The sequence below is a fragment of the Heteronotia binoei genome, chromosome 15, assembly GCF_032191835.1.
Source record: "Heteronotia binoei isolate CCM8104 ecotype False Entrance Well chromosome 15, APGP_CSIRO_Hbin_v1, whole genome shotgun sequence".
Taxonomy (NCBI): Eukaryota; Metazoa; Chordata; class Lepidosauria; order Squamata; family Gekkonidae; genus Heteronotia; species Heteronotia binoei.
The window spans coordinates 10,576,909-10,588,857 of NC_083237.1; the positions used below are offsets into that span (position 1 = coordinate 10,576,909).

Below are 11,949 nucleotides of genomic sequence, written 5' to 3' on the forward strand. Positions count from 1 at the left end.
AGGAGATATTTTTTCACCCTCTCTGAGCTGCCTGCCTTCGCTAGCTTCTCATGAACAAACCTTTGCACCCATTGCAAATACCCTGTGGTTGTCTGGCAGATAATCTGCCAGGATGCTCCAATCCCCCTTCAATTTCATGGCTGAGTTTGAGGCTTCTAGCTTTATTTCCAGATGAGCTATGCCCGTTACAAACATTAGCTTCTGTTGCTTGATAGCATTGTGAGACTTCTGCACGTAGCCCAGGCCAGGGTCTCTCCGTTTCCTTCCTCCTGGCTCTGCCAGTCCCATCATCATCATGAACACAACGGCCAATTTGAAAATGCCTAGCCTTATTTTCTGGCGAGCTGTGCTTTCTCAGACAATAAGGGCAGGGGCGTTAACTCATTCATTATGAGGGCCAGATCTGATATAAATGTAGGGTTGCCAAGTCCAATTCAAGAAATATCTGGGGACTTTGGGGGTGGAGCCAGGAGACATTGGGGGTGGAGCCAGGAGCAAGGGTGTGACAAGCATCATTGAACTCCAAAGGAAGTTCTGGCCATCACATTTAAAGGGACCACACACCTTTTAAATGCCTTCCTTCCAGAAGAAATTATGAAGGATAGGGGCACCTTCTTTTGAGGCTCATAGAATTGGACCCCCTGCTCCAATCCTTTTGAAACTTGGCAGATATTTTGGGGAGAGGCACTGGATGCTATACTGGAGCCTCTATCTCTAAAAACAGCTCCCCCCCCCCCCGAGCCCCAGATATCTGGGGATCAATTTTCCATTATTTCCTATGAGAATAGGTCTCCATAGGGAATAATGGAGTGTCTGGCAGACATTTCCCTCCCCTCTTCCTGCTTTCTGATTACCCTGAAGCGGGGGGAGGGCCTCCAAATCAGGGGATCCCATGCCCCCGCCTGGGGATTGGCAACCCTATATAAATGAGACCTTGTTGGATCAGACCATGTGTGTCATAATATGTAATGCCAGGCAGCAGAGATAAAAACTTTATAAAGGACACAAACACAATTAAAGATTTCAACATAAAACATGATTAATAAATGCATAAGCATCTGTTGGTCTTGATGATGCTTTCTTTGTATCTCTCCTGGGTGATCCAGAGAACTGGGCAAAGGAAACCCTGGCTCTTTCTTTCCTTCCCCAGGGGACCAGGAGGGGGAGGAGCCTCAGCCAAATGAAAAAAGAGAGGATTGGCTCAGTAGCTCTGCTGTGTGACTGAGAGACCCTGACAAAGCAAGCTATCCCTCCCCTCTCCTCCCCAGGGGAGGAGCCTCAGACGATGGAGAAAATGAAGGTTTTGCTCTGTAACTTCTGTGCAATTGAGCAAGCCTGGCAAAGCAAGCTGTGATGCAGAAGAAAGCAAGAGAGAGGGAGAAGGAAGCAGATGAAAGCCAGTTGCTCAGGGGCCTGATAGGAGCCATCTGGGGATCTAATTTGACCGCCAGGCCACATATTTGACTGCAATAAGGGATTCCATAGCAAAAAAAAAAAAGTGAGGATTTTTGGGCCAGGCTGGTCCATTTTCCTTCATATTTGGCATTGCAGATCCCATAGCCATCCTGAAGTCAGGAGGCCCATTTGGAGACACTTCATTCTATGAGAAGTTATGCATGCCACAGTCCTACAGCTTGCCAGTTCTGGTTTTCTTACTGGCAGTGACATGGTGCTGCATGCAACACTATGGCCCTCACATGGCTGTGCGCATAACCCTTCAAATGGCACTACCTGGGAACCCTAGTCTAGAAGCTGGGGTCACGTGATGATTTAGTCCATTCAAGCTTTTCAGGTACCAGAATTCTTGGAGAGCTTTCTCACGTCAGACCTCCGGCACTAACTGGGAGCCTGTAAACATCAGACACATGGTGGGACCTTTCAGTCCATGCTTCAAAACATCTATGTTGCTTCCAATTCAAAGTGCAGCCTCTAAATGCTTTTGTGATCCTCCCTCAGTGGGACTGCTGTACCTCATACCTAATATGTCCCAGCATTATGGGGGTCTCTTGCTAGTTGCCTAATGCCTCGTCCAGCATTTGGGCAGTCTTCTCCTTCCTACCTGCAGTAGGAACAAGAAGCCACACTTGGGACAGGCAGTCAGCTGTGACCCACTGCTTCTGACCACAGGATGAAAGCAGAGGAGAGCCTTCAGAGGGCACCTAGGATAGATGGAGACAGGGGAGCAAAGCCAGCCATAGGGAAACAGGTGTGTGGATGTAGGGGAATATCTTTTCTCCCAAGGAAGGAAATTGTTGAGATTGATTCTCAGTTATTCCTTGCCTTGGTTAAACACAAAATGCTTGTTTTGAGCTCCTGCTTCACACTCTGGGGAAATCATGTCTCTTATTCTGAACTTCTCAGTCTCTAGGTTACCAGTCACCAAGCTTCTTGGCAGGGTATAACTCCATAGAAATGCCAACGGCTCTGCCACTTGCATTACAATGGGCTCCAAACACTCATATTGGAAACACCACTGGGCATCTAGGTGGACACGATCCTCTACATCTGTAGGGAGACAAAATACCTTCAGTAGGAAAATGACAGATAGTGTATACCTTTCCTTAGTACTTCTTTTCCTTTTTGTTGATATCAAACAATATATAACTTCCTTATGTTGTTAAATCCCTTATTTCAATAAAACAGGGATTTGACCTTAATTGCTTCAGCTCGTTATAATGTGTGATCAGTTACTTAAAACACTGGAAACTGAAAAATATCATGAGACTCTGACAATACAGCTAATGTGGGCAGTTGGGTTTGCTTTGGAAGACAATCACATTGCACTGTTTTCTCCTGGCTATTTTAATCTCTCGACAACAGAACTGATAAAGGTAAGTACCCTTTAACCCCAGTTGTTTTAAAGGAAGATTTCAATGCCATTATAGAAATGCACAACATTACTGGATACAAGCATTGTAGGGCGGATGGTTAATTTTGTATATGAGTAAGTTAGTTTTGTATATGAGTAAGGTAGTTTTGTGTATGAGATGATTCGTTTTATATATGGTGTGGGTGGCAATAACCGCAGTCAGACAGATTGTTATGAGGCTGGTCACCTCAGGCTTGGGATGAAATTTTTGAAGTACGCTCAAGAAAATAAACACCCACGGTTGTGATGACCAATAATTTATTTATTTGCTTCATTTATACTTCATCCCCCCCAATAAGGACCCCAAGCAGCTTACATTGTTCTCATATCCATTTTATCTTCATAACTATCCTGTGAGGAAGGCTAGACTGAGAGATTCTGACTGACCTGAGGTCATCCACCAAGCATTCATGGCAAAATGGGAATTTGAACCTGGGTAGCAGTGTAAAAACGAGGGCTTTTTTATTGAGGAACATGGTGGAATGGAGTTCTGAACCTCTTCATGGAAACAAAATTCTCAAAAAAGTCTAAAAGTTATTGAGGAGCACCTGTGTGTTTCTCCTTCATTTCTCTCCTGGGAGTTCCGGCACTTCTTTTTCCAGAAAAAAAGCCCTCATGAAGACACATTCCCTTAGTTCCTCTTTACCATGGTTCTCCCTGAAATCTCTTTATTTTACAGTTCCCTTTAGGTCCATCAGGTTCATCAGTGGCTATTAGCCACAGTGTATTGGTGGAACTCTCTGTCTGTGGCGGTTATGCTCTGTATTCTTGGTGCTTGTGAGGGGCAATAGTATGAGAACTTATAGTGTCCTGGGCCGCTGATGGACTTCCTGATGGGCCTGGGTTTTTTGGCCACTGTGACACAGAGTGTTGGACTGGATGGGCCATTGACCTGATCCAGCATTTCTTCAAATACAAACAATGGAATAAAATCTCATCTTCCTTACAGGAAATGAGAATATGGAGGAAACCATTAGGAAGGGCCAAGATGTTATCAATAGCATGAACTACTATAGCAGCAAAATGGGTATCACAAATTGTGGAGTGGCAACAACCCCTGTGGGAACACTTTGTTATGGCTAAGCTTTCCAACTCAATGATTGTTTCCTCTATAGGCAAGTATGAAGCAAAATTTATATCCATCCTATCGCAGGAGTTGTCCTTGAAAGAGTAGCTGCTGTGAGAGCCCTCTCAGCCCCACCCACCTCACAGGGTGTCTGTTATGAGGCGAGAAGATATAGGCGATTGTAAGCCACTCTGAGTCTTTGATTCAGAGAGAAGGGAGGGGTATAAATCTGCAATTCTTCTTCTTCTTCTTGCATTAAAACAGATTTCCTTAAATATTACATGCAGTTTTTCATATACTAGCTTTTTGGATCCTGTTGGCTTATTGGGTCCCCCCCCCCATTTCTCAAGTCCTAGGAATGGCCAATGGGACATCAGTGAGCAACTTCATCCTTCTGGGCTTCCCAACTCTTCGGAAATGGCATCTGTCGCTCTTTATACTCATCCTCATCATCTACATTCTCACCATTGCTGGAAACAGCCTCATCATCGTAATTGTGAAGGTCAGCCAACAGCTCCATACCCCAATGTATTTTTTCCTTAGCAACCTCTCATTCCTTGAGATCTGGTACACGACGACTGTCATCCCTAAGATGCTGGAGACCTTTCTGACAGCCAGGACAACCATCTGTCTTCGTTGTTGCCTGATGCAATCCTTCTTCCATTTCTTCCTTGGCATCACTGAATTTCTCATCCTCACTGCCATGTCCTTTGACAGATACATTGCCATTTGCAAGCCTTTGCATTACACGACCATTATGAGCAGACAACTCTGTTCTTTACTGGCCTTAGGATCCTGGTCACTGGGATTTGTGGTTATCTTCACCCAGGCAGTTTTGCTCCTGAAGCTGCCATTTTGTGCTGGAAACATCATCGACCATTACTACTGTGACATCGGACCTATTCTGAAATTGGCTTGCACTGACACTGACCTGGTTGAATTCTTGGGTTTGTTGGGAACGGTAACCATAATCCCCAGTTCTTTTCTGTTCACGGTGGTTTCCTACATCTACATCATCTCCACCATCCTGAGAATCCCCTCCAGCAAGGGACAACAAAAAGCTTTCTCCACCTGTGCTTCCCATCTCACAGTGGTCACCATTCTTTACGGAGCTGTTCTCTTCATGTACTCAAAACCCACAGCACACTCCTCCTTCAGCTTCAACAAAGTGGTCTCAGTTCTCAACACGGTGTTGACCCCACTGCTGAACCCTTTCATTTATACAATACGGAACAAAGAAGTGAAAGCAGCTTTGAAGAAAGTTATAGCCAAGTGAAGTGGTGTAAGAGAATTTCATACTGAGGGGTAAAGCAGAAAGTGGATTTCGAGTGTCTTGTTTCTATCCACATTGCAGTGGAGATTGTGCTAACCCTGTTTCTGTGATGAGAAAATTACTGTGGCTACCCTACATTCTCTTCCCTGATCAGCCTAGTGACTTAGAACGGACTGTTCTACTAAACTGTAGAGGTTTAGATAAAAATATGGAGCACAGGTCCATCAGTGGCTATTAGCCACAGTGTGTGTGTATATATAAATTTTTTTGCCACTGTGTGACACAGAGTGTTGGACTGGATGGGCCGTTGGCCTGATCCAACATGGCTTCTCTTATGTTCTTAACTCCTGAACTAATAGCATGATTCTCTTTCTTGCTGTTTTTGCTTTCAGCTGCTGGGTTGGATGCCCTACTGTCAAACAATAACAATAGATTCCATTCCAGGTATACAAGATGAGGCCCACATAAGGGCCTGTGAAAGACAGGCCGTCTCATTCCTCCCACCTTTCTGTTGTCTATGGTTTACTCTCAAATCTAGCAGCCCACCTTTCTCCAAAATAAAACAAAAGCACCTTAAAGACTACTATTGCTACTTGTTGAAGCTTCCCTTATCTGCCCTGGCCACTTGCTCAACTTTCCTTTTGCCATGGCAGATAGAACTGAGGTTGAAAATAGGTCAGCTTCCTTTCTTCAGTTGTTCCTGGTGGCTGCCATCACATTTCTTCATGCCATTTGGGGTTGCTACAGTAACACAAAATGGCAGCTGGACTCCTGGGGTTGTTGGTGATATCTGTAAATAAGCCAATGCTGATGTTATCTTTTGGAAGGTGGATTGTTCCTTCAAATTCATTCTTAAAAAAAAAAAAAGAGGCTGCAAGGAGGGAGAAGGAGATGGCAAGCTGAATTAAGATTGATTCCCCTACAGAAAATGGCCGCCATGAGGTGCATACTCTATGGTATACCATAACACAATGATGCCAGACAAAAACAAAAACACATATCGCACCATAAGTGCTTGCTGCTCCTAAACACCTCAAGGCTGAATATGACAGGAAGAGGTGGCAACAATGCACTGCAAACAAAAGGAAGTGCTGAGCTTATGCATCTGTATGACCATTGCCATGCCCTCCCTGCACCCCCATAATTATTCTTCCTTATCTCAATTATGAGGCAATTTCAGGACTTTGAGCCCCACAGACATGGGGTCACATACACACACACATATGCTGGGGAGAGTGGGAAGCAGTTATCTATTTCAGCTGCAGGTTGGGTGGGAAGACAGTGGGAGGGGTGAGTGAATGCCAAGGGTTGGGGGTGAGTGGGAAAACAGCAAGGGTGGGTAGGTGAGTGAAAGCCAAGGGATGGGGGGAGGGAAGACAGCAAGGGTGGTGGGTGAGTGAATGTCATGGATGGGGGGAGTAGTGGAGAGCCTAAGGTGCAAGGATAGTTGAGATGAAGAGGCAGTTAGGGGATGGCTGGTAGTTGAAGGTACTGAGTTTGGGGTGGGGATGGGAAGACATCAAGGTTAGGGGGAATGAATGCCTTCACTTGAGTGGGTGGGAAGACAGCAAGCATGGGAAGGCACTTGCCTAGAGCCTCTTTCTAGAGCCCATTGTATTTTTCCTTGAAACAGGCCTTATTCCTAGTAAATAAATAAATTTATGAATTGCACGGTCCCTGCTACTTTAGGGTTCTGGGAGATGTACAAGTCCATAATAAAACATGCAAGTTAAACAATCAATAACTTTTCAAAAAATAAAATCAGATGGTGGTAATGAATTCCAATTCAGACTGCCGGCGACTTCACGGGCAGGGAGGAAGAGGCAAAACACATCTAGGGAGCGGAGAAGGGTGCCTGCTAGGATGGTGACCGTCAGTGTCCTCAACCAAAAGCCTGAAGAAACATTTCAGAATTACTTATGCAATGAAGAATTGCATAAGTTCCCACAGGACCCTGAGGGATTTCAGTGCAGGGGCCCACCAGGTTGTGGCCAGAGAGACCCAGTCTTCTATAATGTCCACAAACTGTAGGGAACTTTTATTGTACATCCACTCAAAGAATGCTACAGAATTTCACAACCCTAGCCTTTGAAGCTGAAAATCCCTGTTCAGTTTTGCATTTTTGTTATGTGAAATCATTAGAGGTTTCACAGTCCCATTTGACCTTCTGGTTTTATTAAAACATTATCCAATATGACTGCCAACCTAGTAGAATAGCAGCACAATCCAGAGAGGGGGGGCGGAAAGTCTTTTGGGAGCAGACGAGATGCTACTTGGGCGCGGGAAGGGTTTGCACCAACATATGACCAGCACCGCCACAGCGGGGGGGGGGGGGGGGTTACGTGGGCGGGGGGCCGCCCAAGCGCTGCTCCTCTTGAGGGCAGCAGCACCTGAGGGCTGTGCCCAAGCATGGGCAGAAGTGAGGTGCAGTGCGGCGTTCAGGTGAAGGAGGGGGTGGAGTTGGGGGCGCGGCCAGGCTTAGGCAGCTTCCTGACCAGTTTGGCCCATGACACGCCCCTCCCAGAGGTGCAACGTTATGCCTACAAAAACAGCGGCGTGTTCCATAGGCACTCATTGAAACCAAAAACAAAGGTCACCTCTGCTGCTGCAGAAGCTCCAAAACCCATTAGGGAGCGGCGTGATTGCCTCCTCCCCAGCACCCATTCGTGGTCTCTCCCCTCCAAGAAATACTTCCGCTCTGGCCTCGCACAACTCAGTTGTTAGGGAGAGAAGCGCGTGGCAGGAAGCTCTGCCGGTAAACTGTCTGCCATACAGACTTAGAGTGAGGGACAGGCGGGCACGGTTGGTGACAGGTTTTGCACCACACAGTTGCTTTGACAGTATCTTTCACTTGTGAGGGGGAGAGAGAGGTCTCTCCCCTGGGGCTAACTGCTCTTGTTTCCAGGTCTCCACAGGTTCTGGGCTCCCTGTGGCTCTGCATGCGAGGACTGCTGCCCATGGCTGGGAAAGTTCCACTGTCCTCTCCCAGCCTCCCCCTCTCATCACTCTCGACCCCTTGGTGTGTGAGCATCTCTGGCACTTGAACCAGGCAGTAGGCTCTGGCAGGGAGCATTTGCTGACCCCGCTCCCCTGTGCTGCCGCCTGCTCCCTTCCCTTGGTCTGCTCTCTGTGGCGTTCCCATCCCCTGGCAGGGCACGGGGTGTGTGTGTGTGGCAGCTGCCCCGTTGTGGGGAGGTGGGTCAGAGACTGTCCCTTTAAGAGAGCGCCCAGCTGAAAAGCAGCCTGCTCTTCCAGCCGCCACCCCTGCAGGTGCTCTTGATCTCTATCTCCATTTTGCAGGTGGGACTCCAACACAGAGGCTTCCATGTGTGTCGCTCCATCACCCACCCTCACTCCCTCAGCGGTTTCTGCCTGCCACTTGGAATGGAGCCCCGCCCATGGCGAGACTGCCCAGTATGCACCAGGGAGACTGCTGCACTCTGTTCCAGAAAAATAAAGTCTGAGCTGTGCCCTCTGCTGTCTCTCCTGCTTGGCATCTGCTGCATGTTCCCTGGGCAACCCCCCCACCCTGTCAGTGGCCTCTCTGAGGAAATTACTGGGAGGGTGGGCAGACTTGGTTCCTGGGGGGGAATAGTCTAAGAGCCACCACGCTGCCCCCATGTGGATGGTCAGGGGAGGGGAGTGCCGCCCCTCAGCCTGCCCAGGCTGACAGCCTACCCAACCCCACAGGGCTGTTGTGCACAGGGCACTGAGGGGGGGTTGATGAAGTGGACTCAGAGATCTGCGACTGATGCACTCACACTCTGAGTTCTGCGGCTCCGGGGTAGGTGTTCTGTGCACATGGCAGGGGGCATCATGACAACACAGGGGGTCTCTGGGTGTGGGTGGTGTCTGCTGCTGGGCTGCTCACTCCCAGACACACATTCTAGCGGAGCAGCCAAGAAGCCAAGAAGGTCTGAGCGCCTGCTCCGGCTGCAACGCCACTGAGGATGTTCTCCGCATCTGAGAATGAAACATCTGGAAGGAAAACTTTCTCCAGTAGAACACGGCACTTGATCCCGAAAGACTCTACAAACCCTAATGATGTTACCAGCCGTGAAAACCTGAAATCTTTGATAATGTATACTTTATTGGAAACTCATAGCTGGATACAAAAGTTGAGACTAATACCTGGGAATGGGTGTCTCTTAGTCTTAAGGAATCTGCATCAAAACAGTATCTAAGCAAAGCAAAGTCACTATTGTCAAAACAAAGGGGAGTGAAGGTGCAAACTTTCACACGAGAGCTTCCGCTTATCTCTTTGCCTCTGGGAAGATGCTGGCCGACCGCGGTATCTACTAACGGTCGCATTCCTTTGCTCCTTTTATAACCTAAACAAAGTTTACACATCAAATGTCCCCCTCAATATGCATGCTGGCTACAGTATAATGAAAGGCTCGGGGTTAGTATGAAGAGTCCATTTGGTTAGTATTTTGCATTTTTAATATGATAGAGTTACAGAGCCTGACAACAGTCGTTTACACGATTTAAAACAATAAGTCGATAAAATCTATGAAACATTAATACAATTAAAATTTAAAAACTATTCCATGGTGCTGTACCATTACTATGTTGGCGGTTCTGCTTTTCAGACGGTGGTCACCGGGAACTCTGGCTGATGTCAGGTGGCAGCTCTCTCTCAGTTTAAGCATTGAAGGCCTGTCGAAACAATCCGGTCTTACAGGCCCTGCGGAATGTAGGAATGAATACAGCCTGGACAGACCTCTTAACTGACCAGTGTTATGCAAGACTAGAAGAAACTCTCCAATTTTCAGTCAGTGGACGCTATTAATAAATTACTGGAACAAATATTTTACAATAAATCAGACCTAAAGTGATCCCGGTTTTTCACTTTTTAAAAGTGTGTGCATCCTGCTAATTTCTATCAAATTTACCTTAAGAAAAATTTAAAAATATTTTAAATATATTGTAATAAAAACATTTTGTTGCTTGAAGAGTGGGGTTTTTTTCCTTTTAAAAGGTGTATTACCAGTAATGTTTTTCTTAATTAGCATGGGAAGATTTCCTCTTGGGAAGGCCTTGAGCTGTTAACAGTGAAACACACGCACACATACAAACACACTAGAAAGAGGATATAGCAGGATAAGGAACAGAACTGATATATAGTGTATTTCATAATCGCTATTATCTGCTGCTGAATACATGGGAATGATATGGAGTAGACATCAGGAAATCTGACTTTACATAAAACAAATAATGGCAATATATTCTAATGCTTCGGATTCAGTTAGATTTGGAAGCAGGAGTCCTGTTTTTGATCACACATCTATCCTATTCATGCGTGAAGCACTTCCGTTGTCAAGAGAGGAACATGAGAAGACCATCACTTCTACACAAGCCAGGTAAGGCAAATGTTTCTGAGGCAAACAGAGTATAGGTGTCAGACACCACAGCAGTTTATTTGAATCTCAAAAACAAACAGCTCAACTTGGGATAAACAAATTAAATAAACATGGCTGCCCTGTTATGTCTAGTCTGACCCCTGCCAAGGTGGTGTTTCTGTTTCTGGGTTGTACCCCTTTAGATTTCAGCTGGAGGCTCAGATGCTGGAAGATCTAATGGGGATAAAGTTTCTTTTTTGGATTGCTCTGCTTCCTGAGCTCCGGTTCTCCAGATTCTGAACAGACCATTTTAAATAGAAAAAAAAATGGGACCGATTTTCCAGTAGCCTTACGCCGCTCTGACGCTCCTCTTCTCAGTGGGACTTCCATCCAATTTCACACTATCTGCCCCAGGGCTGCAACAAGCATCAGCTTTTTTTTGTGTGCAGCAAATAGAAACCTCTAAAAACCAGTTTCTGTTTGTTGCATGAAAAAGTCAACGCTAGTTGAAGATAGTGTGAAATCTAACAGAAGCCCCGCTGAGAAGAGGAGCATCAGAGTGGCGTAAGGTGAGTGGGAAATTGGTCAGAGACTCTTTTATCACTATCTAGAAGAACATTTATTCCATTGCATTTTAACCACCTTTCCCCACCAAAGCAGGATTCACGGATGTGTACATCATAATAATTCATAATATAGGAGACAAAATTTATAAGTAATAAAAACACATTAGCCATCCTAAAAAGATGGTGTTAGGAATTACAGCAGTACCATGGGGAAAGCAGGGGGTGGGTGACAGAGAGCTCTGACTTTCAAAATGTCATATACCTAAAACCTTGTCGGTCTTTATGGTACTACTGGACTTGAGTCTTCATCACCTACTGCAGAATAACTGGAAACTTTCAGCAGTATGCACCTTATGAACATATGAAGCTGCCTTATACTGAATCAGACCCTTGGTCCATCGAAGTCAGTATTGTCTACTCAGACTGGCAGCGGCTCTCCAGGGTCTCAAGCTGAGGTTTTTCAGGCCTATTTGCCTGGACCCTTTTTTGGAGATGCCAGGGATTGAACCTGGGACCTTCTGCTTACCAAGCAGTTGCTCTACCACTGAGCCACAGTCTCTCCCCTGCTCTCCAGGGTCTCCAGCTGAGGTTTTTCACACCTATTTGCCTGGACCCTTTTTTGGAGATGCCGGGGATTGAACCTGGGACCTTCTGCTTCCCAAGCAGATGCTCTACCACTGAGCCACCGTCCCTCTCACCTTTGTTTGTATCTAACTGTTCATGATTACAACGTTTAAATAAAAATCTTCCATTTTTTTCTGCTGATCATTGTTGGTTTTTCTAAAATCAATCAAGTTTATTATTTTAAAAAAGAAGGTGAAGTCTTTCCTGCC

General features: G+C 46.1%; 1 protein-coding gene across 1 annotated transcript; it reads left to right on the top strand.

Moving 5' to 3' along the window:
• The first annotated feature begins 4,293 nt into the window (after window positions 1–4,293).
• Window positions 4,294–5,211, top strand: LOC132582983 (olfactory receptor 6X1-like). Its single transcript, XM_060254647.1, has one exon. The coding sequence runs from the start codon at window positions 4,294–4,296 to the stop codon at window positions 5,209–5,211; it is 918 nt and encodes a 305-aa protein (XP_060110630.1).
• Window positions 5,212–11,949: the final 6,738 nt, after the last annotated feature.

Excerpts from the sequence above, each read along its gene's own strand:
- LOC132582983 (XM_060254647.1), top strand. The coding sequence starts at position 4,294 with ATGGCCAATGGGACATCAGTGAGCAACTTCATCCTTCTGGGCTTCCCA.